The sequence below is a fragment of the Cheilinus undulatus genome, linkage group 7 (assembly GCF_018320785.1).
Source record: "Cheilinus undulatus linkage group 7, ASM1832078v1, whole genome shotgun sequence".
NCBI classification, from domain to species: Eukaryota; Metazoa; Chordata; class Actinopteri; order Labriformes; family Labridae; genus Cheilinus; species Cheilinus undulatus.
In genome coordinates, this window is record NC_054871.1 from 15,235,395 (window position 1) to 15,258,286 (window position 22,892).

At 38.2% G+C, this 22,892-nt stretch overlaps 1 protein-coding gene across 1 annotated transcript; it reads left to right on the plus strand.

Annotated features, from left to right (window-relative positions):
- The first annotated feature begins 442 nt into the window (after positions 1-442).
- On the plus strand, positions 443-17,378 carry ak4 (adenylate kinase 4). The gene is made up of 5 exons (XM_041791066.1): positions 443-1,016; positions 1,948-2,067; positions 7,599-7,771; positions 9,588-9,706; positions 10,891-17,378. The coding sequence occupies exons 1-5, from the start codon at positions 875-877 to the stop codon at positions 11,006-11,008; spliced, it is 672 nt and encodes a 223-aa protein (XP_041647000.1). The 5' UTR covers positions 443-874; the 3' UTR covers positions 11,009-17,378.
- The last annotated feature ends 5,514 nt before the right edge of the window (positions 17,379-22,892 follow it).

Here is a 22,892-nt window from a genome sequence, read left to right on the forward strand (position 1 = left end):
TAGATCGCTGATCCTTTTCTCTGCTTTGATTATGAAATGGTGTTTATGAATGAAGTTGAATTTGATAAAAATCCAAAACTGGAAATGCGTTGTACCGGCAAATAACGGCATTTCCTTTCTGAGTTATGGTGTTTCAGATGTTTCAGACCTTGCTCAGTGAAGTTGGAAACCAAGTTTAAAAGAGTTTCTTCAAATGTACACAATTCAGGGTTTTTTTAATTCAGTTTAAATTTTGGGGTAAAAAGCTAGCTAGATACTACTCTCTGTGTGCTCTTAAAATAGAGCATAAATCAGACTGTAATGATATCCATTGTTGCCACTCTGCATAACACTGTGGCTTTTGTACATTACCTGCATCCAAAAAAACTACAGTAACCAGTTTACCCCGCAAAGTTCATGCGAGTCAGTCATCCGCATTTTTTCTGGATGATGTGCGCAGAAAAATAGGGCGTTGTGGCGACTCCCTCATTCATTCGCGGAGAAAAATCTATGTCCTTAAAGACGCAGACGTGCGTATATTCATAAAGGAGCCGAAAGGGGGGAAACGGGAGGAAGAAGAAGAAGAAGGAAGGCGTTTTGACTCGATCAGAGAAAAACAGAGCAGGACACCTCCAACGTGCGCACGCAGAGAGAGAAGGCTCTGCGTAAAAGAACCACGGGCTCCAGAGATAAGCTGAAAATTTACATTGGCAGGACAAGTTTCAAAGCCATCCAGGCGTTGGAGTTGTTTGTCGCTCATGTGTGCAGCCGATCAGGAGTTTGATTAAGGGGTAGTAAGATTTTTCTCGCGCGCACAAACAGGAAAAGCAACGCTCGTGCATCCAAGAGGGTTGTTTTTTTTTAACAGTGACAGGAGCCCGTGTTTGAGAAAGACATGGCCAAGTTATTCCGAGCTGCTATCATGGGTCCACCAGGATCAGGGAAAGGAACCATTTCCAAGAGGATTGCGCAAAGCTTTGGCCTGCAATACCTGTCCAGCGGGCACTATTTACGAGAGAGCATATCGGCTAATACAGGTAGGATTCAGCCGCCTATAGAAACGCTACCTTAGCCCAAATTTCAATACAGGAAGAGCCATGCAGTTTGCAGAGGGGAAGCTGATAAAGACGCTTGCTTTTCTACAATGCATGCGTGGATTTCTCTGTTTTCTTCCTCTTTTTTTCAGTGTTACAAAATAAAATCACTGCGTAAAAAATGGGAAGTTTGCAGGATGAAGTGAGATGAATGCATTTCCTGGTTAAAAGACCCCTCTCAGACAGGAAACATGAGAATCTGACTCATTTTACTCACACTCTCTGGCTCTGCTTTCCATCTAGTGTTAAGTTTTAAGTTGCAAAGGTGTCCAACGTCACAATAACTCATTGTTACTCCAGCTAAAGCCCCTATCAAGGTCTTCATTGTAATAACTCCCCCAAAACTTACAAAGCATTTATGCAATGCCTTTAAACTTCCTCATTATAGCTGCCCAACTGGATTTAATTTGACTTTGGCATGATATGCCAGGCTCTTGTGTACTGATAATAAAGTTGGAGCTCAGTGCAGAGAGGCTAAGTAAAACCATGTGGGCTGGGTTGTCATTACTGAATTGTTTCAGTGAAGCTGTGGCTAGCTGGAGAGGAGAACCAATCCTTTTCTTTGCATTTAAAACAAGCTGTAGGATGTAGATGTCCATGTGTGTAAGTTTAATGGACTCAGTGAGTTGGCAGAAATGTTGGATTAATTATTTAAAGCAGCCACTGGGGTTTCTGTTTGAATATAAGAAGGAAATGATAGGAATGGTCACATGAAGGAGAAATGGAGGGAAGATTTGATGCTCTTAAATGTAGCAGTGCTAGTTTTTGTATATGATTGAACATGTATTTAACCTGCCATGCCCTGTGTTGTTTGTCAATTTCACAAGCATGAATCAGAAACAATCACAATCACTACCTGTGTGTTGTATATCAGAGGCAGGTCAGCTGGTGTCAAGCTACGTAGAAAGAAGTCTGCTGGTGCCTGACCATGTCATGACCAAACTGATGCTGCCCAGACTGGAACAGCTGATCGGCCACAGCTGGCTGCTAGATGGTAAGAAAAACAGTCTTTATTTAGCAGGAGAGTCCTGCCTCTGTGCTTTGTGTGCTGTTATACTCCTGCTTTTTGTATCCTCTGTCCCACAGCGGCCTCCATCCTTTGTCTTGATCATTTGTATTGAGGGAACTTGATCTTCATAGAGCAGCGTCATGGCTTGTTGTAGCCAGGAAGACCTTACTTCTGATTGGACGACAGGGTTGCCACCCCCAATATGCCCAAATTGATAGCCATCCTAGAAGTAGGGACATCAGGAAAGCATTATTTGTTTTACACCTCTGCATTTTCAGAGGCATCCTTCTCCCTAAGGGCTACATTCAAATCCTCCTTAAGGAGCAGCAGTAGTAGTGGAAAAATACTCTCTGCATTATCCTACATCTGTGGGTAATTAGCAGGTCTGTGCATGCTCACTACTGTTGCTCAACTGACAGGAGACATAAACACTCAATTACAGATATAGGATACCCATAAAATATGATTAAAAAAAGATGGATGTTCAAGTTGCCTCACATTCAAATCCAAACTTTAACTCTGTGACCTTTGTTTATTCTGAAATGTCTTTATTATCCATTAATTTCAAATTATTATTGGCTTTGACTTTAAAAGTCTTTAACCTTTTAAATCCCTACATCTGTGTATGAGGACAGTGCATCTTGGTTTGTTACTACATAGTCATTTCTGCTATTATAATTTTGAGATAACTTTCCAGAATATCCATTCAAATGTAAAAAATTTGTTTGAAATGTTGGGAGAATTTGCTATGAAATTTCAGGATTTTTTTTTAGGATAGTTTGGGGAATTTTCTTAGACATGTTAAAGTATTTTTGTGGATATGTTTTTATATGTTAGACTGTCAGACTGTCCTTTGAAATAGTCTCGAATTTTCATGGAAATTGTTTGGATTTTTCCAACGTTTAAATAGAGTTTTGGGAGTATTTGCACATTTTGGGGAATTTTCGACAAGAAATGAATGTGAGATTTTGCCTTGAAATTTGTGGGAATTTGCTTGAATTACTTTTAGGACATTACATGGAAGTTAGGTGGAAAGTTTAACTGGAATTTTAGGGCTTTATGATAGTCTCACTGAAGCATTTGGGGAGCCTTCAAAGACATATGTAGTATTTTTAACAGGACACTTTTGAAATGTTAAAGAAGTTTCACATAAATTTTAGGGTTAACTTCTTTGAAATTTTAGGGAATTTGTGTGAATTTTGAAAAGGAAAATTCTCCCCAAAATTCAGAACCTTTTTTCTAGATTATTTTTCTGACTTTTAACCACTAAAACTAATTTTTCTGTTCAGGAATGCAAGTAAATAACTATAATTTGACAAATTAATCAAGGAATATTAATGTGCTTTACTATTTTTCCATTTTTTTGGGTTAAAGAGCTTCTACATATTAGTGTATTTAACCATTGCGGAAACATAAAAAATGATTTTGGTAATTACCAATGCTGTTAGTTTAGGGCAGCTGTGGCATAAACCTTACTTTGGTTAGGGTTAGGGTGGTCTAATAAATTTGTTAAGCACTGTATGTGTTAATTTTGGGAATTTGCTTGGGAATTTGAGGCATGGCTGTCCTTTGAAACTCTCTAGAAATTTAATGAAAATTTCAGGGACTTTTGTTTGGATGTTGGGGTGATTTTCTCTCATTTTTATGAAGCTTAAGGGAATGTATTTTTAATTTTGGGGAGTATTGGATAAGAAATTTTAAGGGTAATATGCTTTGAAATTTTGGGGAATTTGCTTGATTTTTCTCAGGACCTCACATGGAATTTTGGGGAAAGTTTTATTGGAATGTTTTGCCTTTTTGATAAAGTTTATGTGATACATTTGAGGATGGTTGAAGATTTTTTTATGGAATACTTTATAAATGTTTAAGAAGTTTCAAAGAAATTTAAGATATTTTCTTTTAATTTTAGGGAAATTTTGTGGATTTTGGAAGGAAAAGGAACTTTTTCAGTGTATTTTGGCCTTTATTAAGATAAGACAGCCTTAGATAGACAGGGAATATGGGGAGAGAGTGGGGAAGACATGCCCTCAAACAGCATTGAGACCAGGAATCAGTTCCGCAACCAGTTCGTGGAGGAGTGCAGCCTCTGTAGGAGTATAACAGATGCCTGACATTGAGAGGTTTCAGTGGAAATTTAATCCACGTCCATCATCAAAATAACAACAAAAAGGACTCATGTCATGACTCACATGACACAATTTCTGACTGAATCAGGACCCCCAATGACTGACACGCAGCCAAACATCTGCTCTAAAACCGATCCATTGCTGTATTTTCTGTAGAGACAGGACCTTCAGGAGGTTTTTGGAAATAACTTTGGATAAATTTGGTCAAAACTATTTCCTCTTCAAAGAAAATGCTGAGCTTTCAAACTTATCAGGTCCTTCATGTCCTAAATAAGTGGAAGAAACTAAAAATGCGCTCCAAACAAAAGTTGTAGGTTTCAAGAGATTAAGGCAAAAAAAGTCATAAAATATAAAACAGTATGTCTCTCTCTCCCTTTTCTTTTTGATTAGTCGTTATCTAGTAACATATTTAGTTGTATCAGACGCCTTTTCTCAAGTTAAATATTATCTCATATCCTGGAGAAAGAAGCCAAACATTGATGAAACAAACTGGTTGGTACACTGAAACACGTCCACTAAACAGATAATTTCTGTTTAGCAAGAAAACAAGGCACCCACATCAAGGTTACGCACACACAAACACACACGTACGCTCACACAGACACGTGGGTTCATTGTTCATCCCATGACTCTCTAAAGGGTTTGTTTTTTTTACTGTCCAAAGAATATTGATTTGCATGCTACTCCTGCTTAGACACTTCATATTCAATCTCTCTGATATCTGTGTTTTACCTTCATAATGACTTTAGATTGGTGACTTCCTGTCACTTGTTAGTTAGTAGGATGACATTCTGGTTAGAGAGATTCAGCAGCTCTTTAATGAGCAAACAAAAGAACTCACAGAATGGTTGCCAGTTTCCACTCTAAGTCAGAAGGGAGTAGTAAATGGAAGACCAAGCCAAATGCGTGTATACCAAAGCAATAATATGTTTGTAGTTTGAGAGAGGCATTGTCTATAGGGCCTATATTTACTGTAAGCCGACACGTCAACAGCATTTTTCATACTGATGTATCTTTAAACAAGGCACTGGATACTGTCCAACCATACCAGTGCTTTTCTGCTACATGCTGACCTTCCAGTAGATTTGCTCAAGATGACAAAAGAGTTTCCCAGAGAATTCTGAAGTGTTATTTCAAACAGATGCACTATAGACATCTGTTTGGAGTAGTGGAGAAGATGAATTGCAGTGACTTTTGGTGAAGATGTTCATTGTCCCAAGAGGATCAAAGTTATTTTCATTAAAGATCTCTCTGCTTTTCCTTTACTGTCATGGACTTTACATTTTTGGTGTTAGTTCGTTATCTGAACAATCAACAGATTTACAGTTAGACCATGATATTTGGTTCAGGCATTCGTGGTTCCCTGATACACTGACTTTTTCTATAGAAGCCCATTTCTGCCTCTGAAAAAGAAAAATATGAAGGCTTAGTAATCATTATTTTTTTCTGTAAAGACATATCTTTGGGCCTTTTGTACCTTTACTGACAGAGGAGAATAGTGTATAGTATCAGAAACAGTGATGAGAGAGTGGGGGAGAGACATGTGAGAAAGGAACCAAAAACCTGACTTGAACCTGGGCCACCCGTGTACGGACTCAAGGCCATCTGTGCCCCCAGTCATAGAGAATTTTAAGTCAAAATTATTACATTAAAAAATCTATGGATTCTATGGAGGTCCATTTTTGCAACCAAGAAAAAAATGTAACGTTAAGAATACGAAATCATGAGAAAATTAAAGTCAATATTGTGAGATCTGAAGTCATGATACAGAGGTAAAATACCATGATTTGAGATATAGCTCTAAATCTGGAATAAAATGACTTAAAAGTCAAAGTATGGCACAAGAAGTCAGAATAATGGCATAAACAGTAAAAATAAGGATTAAAAAAGTCAGAATTATGTGATGAAAAGTCAAAATTATGAAATAAACAATCAGACGTGTATAACAAAAGTCCAAATTAGAAAATTTGACCTAATACTGTATTTTACTTTCTACTAATTTCTTAACCTGTTAAATTTTTATTTTTTAAGTGGCAGAAATTGGCTTCAACAATCTCAACAACTAATCAATGCACGGTATAACCATAAGATTTGTTGCAGATATTTATGGCCTCTTGAGGATAATTTATTAGCTAAGGTTGTTTATCCTTTTCCATTTTTGTATGAATGTCCACTTTCACCTCTAAAAATACAAATATAAGGGTAAGGTTAAATTACTTAAGATAAAAAATATATATCTTAAGTCAAGATTATGAGATAGTAAACATAATTACAAGATTAAAAATATAGATTCTTTTGAGATAAAAATACAAAATTATGAGGAAAAAGTCAATATTTTGACAAAAAGAAAAACATTGAGATACTAAAAAATTCATAATTGTGTAATAAAAAGTAAAAATTGTAAGATAAAAAGTAATTGTTATGTAATTAAAAGTTGAAATAATAAAATTTAAATTAAAATAAATTTATTTTTAATGATTACTTGTAATTTTTATTTTTTTAGTGGCAGAAATTGGCTTCCATAATCTCAACAACTAATGAGGTTAGTTGAGTTTTCGTACAGGCAACCACAGTCACCAGATTATTATTTTTGGCCGATGGTTCCTCTTGTGCAATCAAGAGTTAAAACCAGTTTGACAGTTTTTATATTAAATATCTTCACAGGTACTTGACTGTCAAAAAGTTTAAGAGCCATGGGGGATAACTGCTGCTGATCTTGTACATACCAGGATTTTGTTTTTCTAGCTGTGGAAATAAATCCCAATTTTCACATCTAGTCTATTAGATTTCTTGACTTTTCTTTTAGTGCCAAATAGATGACAATGGCAGTCCTGGTGACCAGGATCATTTCTGCTGATGTTGGTAATGCTCGAAAATTGAAGTGATACCAGAGGGTTAACAACAATTGCAAACATGTCAGACTTTATCTGCCAACCATCAGCACTCTAATATTATTGTGAGCATATTAGCTTACTGATGTTAGCGTTTATGTCACAGAACCATACAGTCTGAGTGCAGCCTAACAGAGCTGCTAGCGTGACTGTAGCCTCTTGTCTTGTTATAACTAATGGTGGTTCATCAAGGCCAAATCACTGAGAGTATTGTTTTTTCAGCAAGTTCATTCACACGCACATAATAATGTTATTATTTCACCGCCAAAGATCATTTGACTGGGAAACTGGAAACAGCTCCAGTCTGATTTTGCTTGCTGTCAGATATAGACAAACAGGATGTACATTTATACATACAGATCTGTGAAATGGACTTTTATACATTCATCTCTGTTTGTCTTCATTATGTAGCTGATTCTTTTATGAATATAACAGTAATGGAGATCCATGTACAAATCCTAACTTTATTTCACTCATTCCTCCTTTTCCCTCTGACTAGGTTTTCCCCGGACTCTGGCTCAGGCCCAGGCTCTGAACAATCTGTGCCAGCTCGACCTGGTCATCAGCCTAAACATCCCCTACGAGACCCTGAAGGACAGACTGAGCGACCGCTGGGTTCATCCAGCCAGTGGCAGAGTCTACAACATGGGCTTCAACCCCCCAAAAGTCAAGGTCTGATAACTGTTTAAATGACACTTCTTACAGTGTTGAAATATTTCTGCTTGGGGTGGCATACTTTTAAATGCCAGTAGGACAATTTTGTGCCTGTAGTTTCTTTCCTCCACTATTTGTGTCAGTGTGTTTTAAAGCTAGTAGGATTTTAATATCAGGGGCAGAGTTCGACCGAATGAGAGACTGGAACCAGATAAATCTCCTGGCCCAGAACCCTGCCCTCCTGCAGGAGGACCACTTTCCTGCTGCCTTTTGATTCATGATCCCGTCATGGTCATGCGGACTGGACAAAAATTGGTAATAGTATCGGGTATTAAAGGGTGCTTTCACACCTACATCATTTGGTCAGGTGTTTCATCAATGTTTGGCTTCTCTCTCCAGGATAGGAGATAATATTTAACTTGAGAAAAGGTGTTTGATACAACTAAATATGTTACCAGATAACAACTAATCAAAAACTAAAGGGAGAAAGAGACATACTGTTTTAGACCTGGTGTATCCAATGGCTGCTGTCGCATTAGCTATTAGCTTGGATGTAGTCGTAGGAAAGCAGTTTAATCGTAACTGATCCACATTTCTTTTTAAAACACACTGAAAGCTTGTCTTGGCAGAGAAGGCGTTTTTCCATGTCTCTTGACTCGCCCTGGCATCAATTTTATTTATCAAGAAGCTCTGCCATTAACAATCTACAGCAGCGGTACCCTGTCAGCTCAGGAGAAGCGCATACATACATAATTATGTCTTTTCCCTATGATTGGCCATTGGTGTTACAGACTGAATGCTCCTCTAATCACTTACCGAGAATTTTTTGAAAGTCCTACCCTTCCCAAACACTTTCTATGGGAGCTTACCCAGATGAATGTGGAATACATCCATGCAGTGGATATTTGAAACAGTAGATTTAGCGTGTCAGGTTATGAAGGTGCGTGATACTTTGTGAAAAAGCAGTTTTTCCACCAATCACACCACTTACCTTCCCTCTGGTCCCGAGTCAGCGTTGCCATAGCTTGCAGGGTTGCATACTGTCTCCTCCTTCCTGTCAACAGCAATAAAGTTGTTGTTTAACAAGGAAGCTCATAAGGCAGGCTAACCATGTATGCTGCTCTTTGAGTTGGTGTGTTGGTAGTAGTACCAAAATGCTGAGAGCATGACTGTGCTATGTAGACATTTTTAAAATTAAACACAAGAAATTACCCAATCCTGGATGCCTTTAACTTGTGTTTTTCACTGTGGTATTGAAAAGGTGTGAATATTGTTTTATCTTTACTAGAATAATTTAAAGCAAAACAATTTGTGACAAACCAGTGAAAGAGAATTTGTGAAAGTAAGCATTAAAAAAGGTTCCTTCATCGTCTGTTTGCTGCGGAGACCCCTGTGGACACAGGCTGCTTTGTTTTCTGGAGTGATGATACCCATACCCCAAGGGAATTCCTACAGGAATATGGGACCACACTGGAGGATGAAATTCATAAATAAAACGGTTATTTTGCATGTCTGCCTGTAAGGACAAGGGCTAATTCAGGATATTTCAGCCCTTTACAGATTAACAATCCTACTTTGACTAGGAAGTGGACAGTCTGTCCTTGGTCTCCACTTCTCTGTTCCAAAAGCCAGTAAAAAGTTTTGATGCCATGATGATGTAAATCACTAGAATGATCAAGATTTAAGCTGAAGCTACAGATGTGACAGTTTTATGGCCTGTGCTGCTCTTGACATCTCACTAGCTCTAACCAGCATCTCTGGAAATTAAACTGCAGTTTGCTGTCAGACCTTTGTTGTGTTGCTGTATGACCTAACCTTGTGTTACATCCCTCAGGGTAAAGATGACATCACTGGCGAGCCGCTGATTCAGCATGATGACGACAAGCCAGAAGCCCTGATGGCCAGACTGAGACACTACAAAGATGTGGCCAAGCCTGTCATAGACTTATACAAGTCAGTGAACATCTACCTAGCTTCTGTTTCATCATCTATTTTCATGACACACGCAATAAAATGATTTATGTTTCCTACAGGAAACTCGCAGTGTCAGGTCTCACTGTTAATCAGTAAAAATCTGATTAAAGCTGTTCTCTTAGTTTCCTGGTTTGAAGCATGTGTTAAAACAAATACCAGATATTTTCAACTTAAGTAAACAAAAAAATTCCCTATGAGTTATTTATAAGGTATATCTTCATCCTCACTTTAGATTAATGAACTGTGTACCTGACCCGTCATGTTTATGAAGCTTTCAGCTACATTGCTTCTGTCTAAACCTTTTATTGTCAGCTTATTGGCCTGTCCAATTATTTTGCATCAGAGGAGGCAGGACTTTTGATTGAATTGAAGAGGACGTAATCTCGAGGTGCACTTACTGTTGGATGTTTTGTAAATAGTCTGAACCTCTATGTGAGCTACTGAAAACCTGGTCATAAGCAACCAGTAGCTCCAGAGGGATATGTTTGCGACCCTTGATCTAGACATTTCAGCCACATCATTTCTGGTAGGACTGCTCAGATTATTCAAAATACAAATAAGTTTTGGGCAAATAGGGCACTAAGGATTCATCACAGGGCCTGATGTGCCACTCCCCAGGGCTGGAGAGGCGGAGGGGGCAATAGCTTGATACATGTTGACACGCGTGTGCCCCTTGGCAGCCAGGGTCAAGCTCGACGGCATTTCCGTTGGGACATCCACAGCACAACCAGGGGCTCATGGCAACCCTAGACAGTACCCCAGGCCTCAGCTCACTTGCCACATTCACCTCTTACTCCACCCTAAAGGTGTGGACTTTGTTTTTTTTTCATCAGATTATTTTCCCACGCCCCTGGTAATATGCAACAACATCCAGATTAGACTGGAGTCATATTAATCCTCTTTCCCGCCTGATGGTGCTCTTGGGCGGCTTACTTTCTACGTCTATGCCTTATTTCAGTTTCAGTTTGTGTCCCAAACATGCCTAAAAGTTTTGCACAGTACTGTATATCCAACGAAGGAGCAGCACAGCCATTGATATGAATCAAAAATGAGCCAATAAATCTGATTTGGGACTAGACTAGACTAAGCCTTTACAGAGACGTTCTGTTCTTCAATCAATCAATATTTTTACTTAACCCTTTCCTTGTTATTTTCCCCCTCAGGTCCCAGGGAATCCTACACTCATTTTCTGGTACAGAGACAGACCGGATCTGGCCTTACATCAACTCTCTCCTCAGCAACAAGATGCACACAGAAGCCGTCCAAACACAGACACCCTGACACCGCCGGGACTGAAAGGACCACATGGGAACATCCGCAAGCAGACAGAGTACGCCGGGTGATGTTTCTTTCTAAATGCTGGTGACATCTTTCACTGTCCTCATCAACAACGAGGTTTAGACGGACGGGACAAGGACTTTGATCAAAACTGTTGTCGACCAGCACGCTGTCTGATTCAATCACGTGTTGGTTTGTGTGTGCAAATATTTCAAGAGCTTTATTGATTGTGTTGATTTCTATGTTGTTGTAGTGAAATGTTCAGATCCTTCAAGGCCATATTGAACCTGAAGTTTCTAATGTTACGCACACATTCACTGCCAATAACCCATCACAGTTGTGTCTTTTTTATCGCACAAATTATGACTTCCATAGGTTATATTTACCGAATACGGGAACATTGCCAAAGCAAAGAAAAAAGGGAATCTGAGAATAAAAAGCCCCTTTATTTCTGTCTCAAGTGGCACAATTTTATCACTAGCAGTAAACAAAAAAGCAGTATCTCACTGTAGAATAAATACACAACCACACACTAAAAAACTATTATTATAAAAGTAAAGCAAAGCAGAGTTTATTTATGAATCACATTTCATGCACAAAGGCAACTCAGTTTGCTTTATGTTAAAAAGTGAAAACATCCAGGGGAAGATTTAAAAAATGCCATGCTTAAAAATGAATGCTTAGATATAAAATAGTGAAACTAAATACAGAAAAAGATTAAAATTCATTTTAAAAGAATACAACATTTTTAAGGGTAGCAGAGATGAGATACATTACTTTTAAAATTGTGATATGATAGCACAAAAAGTTAGATTTTACAACTATGGCTGGCTACACACTATGCAATTTTTAAAACATGGGACATCCCAGACATGAGGACCATTTCAAAGAAAATTTAACATTATAATCCTCAGAATGCCCTCACTAGACCAGTGGTTTTCAGAGTGTGAGGTGGGTCTCCCCCTGGAGGGGTCCAGACAACTTAAGGGGATGTGCAGCGTGAGTAAACAGTGATTTGCAAACTAATTTCTGCAGTGTGTGGGGGAAATAGATTGATTTTAGTAACTACAGAGTGGAGATAGAGTCTGGAGTGAGCAGAAGAAAGGAAGTTCAGCCAGGAAAACTCATCATGCATTCAACCATTTATTGTAAATTTCATGTAGTTCTGCTTGGCCTGATAGCCAATGCTTAGAACCCACCCATACAGATAGATATATTTATGAAAATGCATGTCAAACCAAATAAAATTGAGTTCAGCAGCAATTTACTTTATAGTAGCATTAAACTGAATATGAAGGTGCAACAAAAGCTTTAAGCTAGAAAAGAGGAGGCTGGAGTGGTGGAAGTGAATATATGCCAGCAGTAGCCTGGTGTGATCAGCAATGATGAAGCAACGATCAGTAAGAAGGATGTTATACGTAAATGAACCGCCTTGTTGAGAGAAAGAGCTGTGATTGGCTGTGAGAGCCACAGTAGGAGATGACAATTGAAATCAGATGGCTGTCAGCTGACTGCAGCTGGGCATAAGACGTTCATGTCCTGTATGAGCTCATGCTAAGCTTCATTATGACAGTTACTGTTTTTAAAACAGTATTGTTCTGGCTTTTCCCTTTATTAGATAGGACAGCTGAAGGGACACAAGAAATGAGGGGAGAGAAAGTGGGGAAAGACACGTGCCAAACGTGCACTAGGACCATGACTTTCCAGTTTAGATTTTCCTGGACTGCTACTGATTCTGCTCAATAGTCGAAGAGTGTAATTTGCAAAGAGGTGCTGGCTAATGAAAGCAGTGAGGTTGTGTAAACTCCAGCATCATACTGACACTAAGATTCATGACCAAACTGTGGGAGGTTTTTAAGAGGAAGCTAAAGAATTTGCAGTGACAGAAGGTCGTAACTGAGACATCTAGAGTTGTAAATACCAAGGCAGCCTGTGTAAGTGTGGATTTCTGGCTTTGACAGTGATTAAAAGCAAGTAGCCTACCAGGCAAGGCTGAAGGTCGAGGACGATGTGTAGATGTTTCTTTCCACATTATCTCTGCATTCGCCAAGACAGTCAGGCGGCAGAAGGGCTGTCATTTGCTGATTTTTTTCTGATTTTTTGGTGGGCTTTTTATGCTTTTATGTATAGAGGAGGACAGAGGATAGCGTCAGAAATAGGAATGAGGGAGTGGGGGAAAGACATGCGAGAAAGTAGCCGCTTGCTGGACATGAACATGTGCACGGGAAGCGCTTTGAACCAGTAGGTCATCTGCACCCCTTGATTTTGTTGTTTTAATTCAACTTCAACTTCATTCATACAGAAAGTCTGGCAGTTGCATTCATGAAACATTATCGACTAAGAAACATTTCATAAATACAATAGAGAAAAGGTTAGATGTCTAATCTAGGATTAAATCATGTATGGTCCTGTTTTTGAAGTAGTTACCCGAACAGTGGTTCACTTTAGCTTTGTTAGCCTTAGCTAAAGCTAATGAAGCTACGCAAGCTTTTTGTTTCATCTTCCAAACATTGAAAACTCCAATAAGAGATGGCAAAATAAGATCTCACAGAAACTCGCATCATCAAACATGACCTCAGAAGAAAATGGAGGAAGATGATGCCATCTGGCTGTTCTGATGTGAGCTCTGTTTTGCAGGAAAAAATGACAACTAGACTGAGAATCTGGGTGAATTCCTGGCTGAGAAGCCAGTATTGTTGTGCTATGTTCGCTGCCATGCTTTGGAGCCACAAAAGTCTCCAACATCTGGTTGGTAATGCTCCCTAGTCTGCTTGCTGCAGGAGGCAGCCTGATCTGGAATCATTAATATCAAACATGTTTTTAATTAATGATTTGAGATTGGACAGGCTCTGACTCAGTGGGCAGCAGTAAATTAATCATATTGGCACCACACATTTGAGGATTATTATGACTAATAATGAGTTGCTTCAAGACTCAAATCAGGCCAAAAATCCAGCCTAAATTGTCTAGTTTGTAGCCAGCCTAATTAGACAGTAAATGTTTTAAATGCAAATATATGCTACATCATTTTCCTCTCAATCAGGCTTCAAACTCAACATAATATTCTGACTCTTGGGTGGGGGAGTTGGGGTGGTTGTAGTTTGTAGTGAGCATAGAGAGATTTACTGAGGGCAATACTGACATTATGCAATGAACCAAAATAGATGTCTTGGAAAGGAATTCTTTGGCTCTGAGATTTTCAGTCCTGAGTACGCCTGCACGCTGTGTAAAAAGCTGTATATAATGCCTACAATTTAGCTGTTACAAATGCAGAACCAGTTTATGTATCATCAGCTTCATCAGCTCACAACTCTTGATATCTATCCATCAGTTATGTAAACAGGGTGCACTGCTCAAACTGCTTATCTTTACTTTTTTTGGAGATGCTGCAGAATGTTACACTATCTGCACTGGATAACATGCAGGAGGATCGGCTGCGCTGGTTCTGGACTGTTATGAGCAGACGTGAACACTCGGTCACTCTACATCTCGCTCTGTGGCTGGGATGAAGACCAATGCACAGATTATAGAGTGCCTTCAATGTTGTTACATTCCTTTAAATGTACAAAGCTGCCTTGAGATTGTAATCACCAAAATGTCACAGCATGTTGTTGGTAAAAGCTTTGCAATGTCTGTTTAACTTCAAAATACTGCTGACGTTAAAGGATACCCCACGTTAAGACATATTGACCTTATTAGATTAATTTGAGCGTCATTTATGTATGTTGCACAAAGAAAGACACTAGATTCCTAAATTTTGAGTGATTAGAAAATAGATTCAGAAGTAGGATGAATAAGGCTGATTCACACTGCCATTCCAGGTTTGATATTTATCTTATGTCTTCACTGTGAATGTCTCTGTGTCAGCTTCAGAGGTAGCAACTGAAATGTAACGAAGGTGAGATGGGACTGGGGGAGTGCAGTACTGTGTGCGCATGTCTGGCAGTGTCTGTATTTTGAGTTCCTGCTGTGTTGTGCTCTCTCACGCTCCTGCAACACTGCAATGCAATGTGCAATCAACACTAAATATCACACCAGGATAATTCTTAATGCATAATGACAGCAGAGCTTCAGCACGGTGCTGTTGTTGTGCAGTGCATTCTGAGTAAAGATGTCAAATTGTTGTTTTGAGCCCTTAAAGCCTTTTTCATTTTATCTTAAGTGCAGTATCAGTCGAGAGGTCAAAAAGGAAATAGTAACTGTAATGCAGATTAAAGTTAGAACAATAAAAAAACTTTCAGCAGTGCTAGAAAAATGGCATCTGGCTGCCACTGGGGGGGGCAGATGCTGCAAATTTAGGTGCATGTTATTAATTTAGGGGCATAAATGCCATTACTTCAGCAGCTTGTGCTGGGGCCAGTGTAATATCACAGGGAGGCTGGCACTTTGTTTTACTCATCTGTCACGCCATAAGTCTGAATTTTACCACTTTCCACCAATATGATGTGTATGTTCATAACTATCCGTGGTCTAGCCACTGTACTGCTGTAAATATACTTTTTGATAACCTAAATGCAACATTGAGATATCACTAAAAGAAATAAGTCAATCTTTATTTGTATAGTGCCAATTCATTAACAAAGTTATCTCATGACACTTCATAAAGAGGGTACGTCTAGACCGTGGTCTTTGTGATATTATTTATAAAGACCCAACATTAATCTAGCATGCGTTTTCCTTAAAACTTATTTTTGTGGCTGGATAGCTCAGTAGTTTACATTGCCGGATTTGATTCATCGGATTGGGGGTTCAAATCCTGGTCAGGGCACAATGGGTATCAGTGAAGGCCCTTGGGAAAGGTCAAACACCTGTCCCAGATGTTTGTTGTCTGCTAAATAACACTGTAACTGGACAAACTTTAAGCAGAGCTGGACCAATGTAGAACAGCTGTCTAACAAAGCTGTGTTGGTCTTATAAGGGGATAGAGGGAATTGAATCCATTTCTGTCATCTGGTTTTCAGGTACGTTTATTTGGTAAGTCTAAGATGATAGATAAAAGTAATTCAAAAGGCATATAGTTGCAGATGATACCAATAAGCTTGTGGCAGAGCTTAGTTAAGCTAACGAAGTTAGGGTTGGCATTGTAACCAATCAGAAAAATCAACTGCAGAAAAAGAGCAATTCTACTTTGGATCATAGAAATCTCCACCATGATGAAATACTTTGAAATGCTATCCTGTTGCTATCTAAAAAGTAATATATTTTTTGGGGGATATTTATGATGTTGGGTTGCATGTATTGACCTCAAAAAGACATCCAGATATGCTGGCCTTCCACATGCCACTATAATAATGGTAAATATGCTGCTGCCCCCTTGGTGGCATCTTTGATGCCACTTTGAACCATTTGACATTGCTTCCCAGAGTGCATTGCATACCAGCTGCTGTGATTTTTTAAAAATGTAGAAATCTTTGTTTCTTTGTTTAACACATATAAAAGACACATCAATCTATTGATGTCTTAATATGCAGGGTTTCCTTTCAGAAGGTTACAGTTCACTTTTCTGATTCCACAGCATGACATAAATACTGTAGTAGTAAGTGGTCGTATTTTTCAGATTGTTTGAATGTACCCTTACGTATGCAGCCTGAAAAACCCTTAAAACTTCCTCATCTGTCTAAAAGTTTCCAATTTATTACTTGTTGTAAAAAGGAAAAATGTCACATTTTCACCTAATGGAAAAACATGTGAGTTAACAGCACAAAATATCAAACACAGTTGTTACTAATCCGTGCAATAAAGAGCATCAAATAGGTTTTTATCTCATTTCCAGCTTGATTAAAGCTGGCACTGCAGGTTCAGGACATTAAGGAACATATTAACAATGCAAACAATGTTAAAAGACAACTACACTTATTCAGGGATGGTAATAGGTTTTCCTATAAATTTGGATATGTTTTCCTCCAAAGGAGGTCAAATTTCCTGGAATTTTCTTAATTTAGTGAGATTTTCTGTTACCTATATAGAATCTAAGAAAATGTGTTTTTCTTGTACAGACTGAGAAACATTTAAAATACAGAGCAGAAGTATTTGTTAAGTGACCACAGGATAAGATGTTTTGTCTTTGTTTGCTTAAAGCCACCATGTGTCAGCTACAGTATGTGAACTATAAATGTCCCTTTGTGTGATTGTGTCTAGTTAGGGTGAGCCTGTTGGAGATGTGACTCTTACATGCTCTGATTTACACCGTGGTTCCACACACGCCCGCTGGATGCTCAGTCTGAGAGGTTAAATAAATGGGCGTAGTGTAAAAGCTGTGCGTGGCCACACCCTGCTGTTGTTGTGCAACACCACAGTGGACTTTTTTCTTCCTTATTTTTATGCTGTCTAAACATGTTACATTCCAAGTAAATTAAAAGTATTTTCTCAAGGCTGCTTTGACCCACTTTGTATGATTGATATTCTGTTGACACAAGACAGTACCAGACAGTGACTCATCCAGGCACTTTAACTCCCTGTATGGTGTAATAAGGTCATGTTAAACCAGCTTATCAGAGGTGTTTTGCATGTTTACAGATGTCTTTAAAGATTTGTTTGAATATCTATTTCTTGGTCCAAACAAACTACAGGCAAGGGAGCAGTGTAAGCTCAGGTATACGCAAAGGAATTATTTTACCCCAATTGTACTCAAGAAAGCTTTTTATAGGTTTTATTTTTTTTTATTTAACTTCATCCGTGTTACACTTTAGATGAAGGCCCTTGTAAATAGTGTTAATTAAAAGTAAATAATCCTAACTTTAAGGCCTTACGACACTGATCATAAACTGGTGGCCAGGCGGCCATATCAGGCCCCCCTAAGCTTCCTGTCCGGCCCCAAGAAGATCATTAGATTCAGAAAAGGAGGAAAAATAGATGTTGTGGTTTTAAGAGTGTCCCTTGGCTTTAAATGTCTGCAGCTCAATCCCACAAACAACTAATATTGAAATAACTTTAAAATTACTTAACATTTGATCTGTTTCTGCTGAAATTTACTGTCATAATAAGTAGATATTTTAAAAAAAAGGGTTAAGGTTGGCAGAAGTGTGGCAAAAAATGACACGTTAAAGTAGTGAAAAGGTGTTAGAGAGTAGCAAAACAGGTGATAAGTGGCTAAATGGGTTTTGGAGTGGCAAGAAGGGACAAAAAATGGCAGAAAAAGTGGTGAAAAGAGGTTGCAATGTGGCAAAGATTGGTAAAAGAGAAATAGGGGACAAAGAGTATCAAAACTGGTAACCAATGACAAAAAACAGTGCAAAAAAAGTAATGAAAAGGGGTTCAGAAGTGGCAAAAATAGAAGAAAAGTGGCAAAATGGATAAAAGAGTGGTACAAAGGGGATAAACATGCAGGAAAAGTGGTTTAAATGGGTTAAAGAATGGCAAAAAAAAAATGTATTAAAGAGGCAAAAGCAGCAAAAATGTGTTAAAAGTAGCAATAATAGGTCTTACAGTTGCAAAAATTGTTGAAAAAAATGTAAGGAAAAGGGGTTCAAAAGTGGCAAAATTGATTAAATTGGCACAAAGGGGTATAACGTGCAAGAAAATTGGTTTCAAAAGCGGTTAAAATCTTGAAAAAATTTGGTTAAAGAGGCAAAAAGGGGTTAAAGTGTCAAAAATGAATTAATACTAGAACTAATTCTCATTTCTAGAGGGCCTACTGTCTGGGATTTTCAGGGGTCAATTAAATTTTGTTGTCAGGCTCCTTGTGGCCTGCTGCATTATAGATAATTGGGATAGGTCTCACTGGTAATGACTAAACATGTCCTGCATTTTGAAAGAAAATAAAGTGTCAAATGACAAATACTACTACAATTATATTTCGATTCAACCCAAAATATTTATTTGATTTTTGTGTATTTGAAAGATCCAGAGTTTCTGTCGGGACTAAATCTGGCCCTTGTGCGAATGTACTTCATGACCCCTGCCTTACAAGACGCTTTTATAGCGGCATCAACTCATGAAAATTATCTTTATGAACAAAACGTGTAAGTTTCATAAACGTTTATTGGACACTGATCAGCAATAATCCAAAATCCCATTGGCTCGACGCCATAGGAACCCATGACGCTAACTTCCGGGCTTGCCTACGAAATTACGTCACGACTGCACCACTCTATTCACAGTCGGACCGTGTGACGTAACGTTCTATTCCTTATGACGTATTTGGCTTTGATGTTAAAACACTATAAAAGCCTCCCCCTCCGCCTCTGAATTCGTTTAGGACCAAAGACTGTAGAAGTTTTGGACGCCGAAGGAGACACATAACGTGTTTTTGTTTTGGAGTTTGACAAACTACAGAGCCTTTTTTCGACCTTTTTAAAGCTATTTTACCTTTAAAAATGTTCGCACTGTCGTGGGTTACGTCGACCGTTCGTCGCTGCGTTGGGTGCCCGGCAGAGAGCAGCAAAAACTTCAAGGCGGATACATTTTTAGATCCACCCGTACTTGACCCTCAATCACCTGCCAGGATCGACTTGTCAGCTGCAAGGGAGACTGGTCTCAAACTGCTGCAGAAAAATGATTCTGCAAGTGGAGACAAACAGAGACACCAGGGAGAGAAGAATCGTCCATCTCCCTGCGTGTTTTCACATCTACCCTCTCTCCCAAAGCCAGTCCGTTACTACATACGCTACATAAAAAGATTTTTTCGTGTCAAAAAGGCCAAAATTATGGCTTATTTTTTGTCTGTGGACTATGCAGCGTTCTTCAACATGGCTGGACTGAGACTTGCAGCTATACTGACAGTAACAAAAGACAAGTTACTGTTTCTTTCTGGATGTCTTTTAAGAGTTTTTAGGCAGCCCCAGAAGGAAATAAAGTCAGGTAGACAAGGATCACCTGGCCAGTTCGTGGCCAAAGCAAAAACTGCTATTGGTCAGCAGGAGGCCAAAGCAAAAACTGCTGGTCGACAGAGGGCCAAAGCAAAAATTGCTATTGATCAGCAGGAGGCCAAAGTAAAAACTGCTACTGATCAGCAGGAGGCCAAAGAAAAACCTGCTGGTCGACGGAGGGCCAAAGCAAAAACTGCTATTGATCAGCAGGAGGCCAAAGAAAAACCTGCTGGTCGACGGAGGGCTAAAGCAAAAACTGCTGCTGCAGCCACAGAAAAATTCATTCCTGAAAAGACCATCCCGAAGAATTGTGGCCATAAAAAACACCATAAAAAGCGCAACAAAAGGGACGACCACGGAGAAGAATGAGTCACTCATCAAAAATTTTCAAGTGACTTTTTCCAGGCCTTTAATGCCTTTTGGGTTTCCTCCAGGTGCTCTGGTTTGCCCCACTTTATAAAGTGAAAAAAACTTTATTAAATGTGCTTATGCAAAGTTATAATTTTCTGCTATCTTAAAGTTTGTTCTCAGTGCACTTCATCTTTTTACTCATATCAAACTGTCACTTAAGTTTTGTCTGAATTAGGGCTGGAAAATTAATCCCAAATAAGATTTACTATAATCACAGTACGGCCTGCTGCAATTTACAAATCGCAAAGGCTGCAATATTTCTTTAACTTGAAATGTGTCAAAAAAACTGAACAATATATTGACTATTTGCAGCAGAGATTGTATGCACATGATGCAAAAATGTGTCAACACGGGTATCCATTTAAATATGACATACTTCTCATTAATCCCTGCTTGCATCAATGCTTAATGCACCACACTGCTGCTGGCAAAGATTGACCTCCACCCCAGCCACCTCCTTCACAGCATAAAGCTTGTTGCACCCTCATATTCAGATTCATGTTACTATGTATTGATTGCTTCTGAAATAATTTCAGATTCAATACACACAGCCAAAAATGTGTCTATCCATACGGGGGTTGCTAGCTATGCACTCCCTAGAAAGGCAAAGAATGCTATTTGACTAACCCAGTAGGAGAATCTTTAGAGCAGAGCCTCCTCTGCTCAGTAAAACCTTTATCTGTTCAGCAATAAAATGGTTAAATGTATGATGTCTTTCTGACTGGATATGGGTTGTAATATAGAATAATTTATTGCTTGAAATTAATGAAAAATACATAAGATAAATATCCTTATAATAGTTGCATTTTAAATTGCAATCGCAATATTGGGGGATCGCAATTACATAATTTAAAAAAATCGTTCAGCCCTAGTATGTGTTTTTAATTTTGCAGTATCTTGGTGCCAGAAGCATCTCAGTACTGTTGTAGCCATGTGGAGGTATTAGACGGTAGGTCTTCAGGGCAAAAAGTGTATTTTTTTTTGTGGAGCAGAGTGAAGGGAGGAGGGAACTACACTTACCACTGCCCCATGTGTACCCCTCATCCTTTGAACTCCACCCACTGGCTATGACTATTTGCAGCAGAGATTGTATGCACATGATGCAAAAATGTAAGTGTCAACACGGGTATCCATTTAAATATGACATACTTCTCACTAATCCCTGCTTGCATCAATGCTCAATGCTTAATGCACCACACTGCTGCTGGCAAAGATTGACCTCCACCCCAGCCACCTCCTTCACAGCATAAAGCTTGTTGCACCCTCATATTCAGATTCATGTTACTATGTACTGCTGAAATTTACTGTCATAATAAGTAGATATTTTAAAAAAGGGTTAAGGTTGGCAGAAGTGCTGCAAAAATGACATGTTAAAGTAGTGAAAAGGTGTTAGAGAGTAGAAAAATAGGTGATAAGTGGCTAAATGGGTTTTGGAGTGTCAAAAAGGGACAAAAAAAATGGCAGAAAAAGTGGTGAAAAGAGGTTACAAAGTGGCAAAAATTGGTAAAAGAGAAAAAGGGGACAAAGAGTATCAAAAAATCGTTACAAATGACAAAAAACAGTGCAAAAAAAGTAATGAAAAGGGGTTAAAGAATGGCAAAAATATAAGAAAAGTTGCAAAATGGATGAAAGAGTGCTACAAAGGGGATAAACATGCAGGAAAAGTGGTTTAAATGGGTTAAAGAAAAAAAATGGCAAAAAATGTATTATAAAGGCAAAAGCAGCAAAAATGTGTTAAAAGTGGCAATAATAGGTTTTAGAGTTGCAAAAATGGTTGAAAAAAATGTAAGGAAAAGGGGTTCAAAAGTGGCAAAATTGATTAAATTGGCACAAAGGGGTATAACGTGCAAGAAAATTGGTTTCAAAAGGGGTTAAAATCTTGAAAAATTTGGTTAAAGAGGCAAAAAGGGGTTAAAGTGTCAAAAATGAATTAATACTAGTACTAAATCACATTTCTAGAGGGCCTACTGTCTGGGATTTTCAGGGGTCAATTAAATTTTGTTGTCAGGCTCCTTGTGGCCTGCTGCATTATAGATAATTGGGATAGGTCTCACTGGTAATGACTAAACATGTGCTGCGTTTTGAAAGAAAATACAAATACTACTACAATTATATTTTGATTCAACCCAAAATATTTATTTGATTTTTGTGTATTTGAAAGATCCAGAGTTTCTTTCGGGACTAAATCTTGCCCTTGTGCGAATGTACTTGATGACCCCTGCCTTACAAGACGCTTTTATAGCTGCATCAACTCATGAAGATTATCTTTTATGGAGGACTGAGAGTGCCAAAATGAAATATATAATTCATTCATTAATTAAATGTGCCATTACTTAATTAAATGTGCCATGAATTAATAAAATGTGTCATGAATTAATCAAATGTGCCATTTATTAATTAAATGTGCCATTAATGAATTAAATGTGTAATTTATGAATAAATTAAATGTGTCATGAATTAATTAAATGTGTAATTTATGAATTAATTAAATGTGTCATGAATTAATTAAATGTGTAATTTATAAATTAATTAAATGTGTCATGAATTAATTAAATGTGCAATCTATGAATTAATTAAATGTGTCATGACACATTTAATTAATTCATAGATTGCACATTTAATTAATTAATTGCACATTTAATTAATTAATGACACATTTATTTAATCCA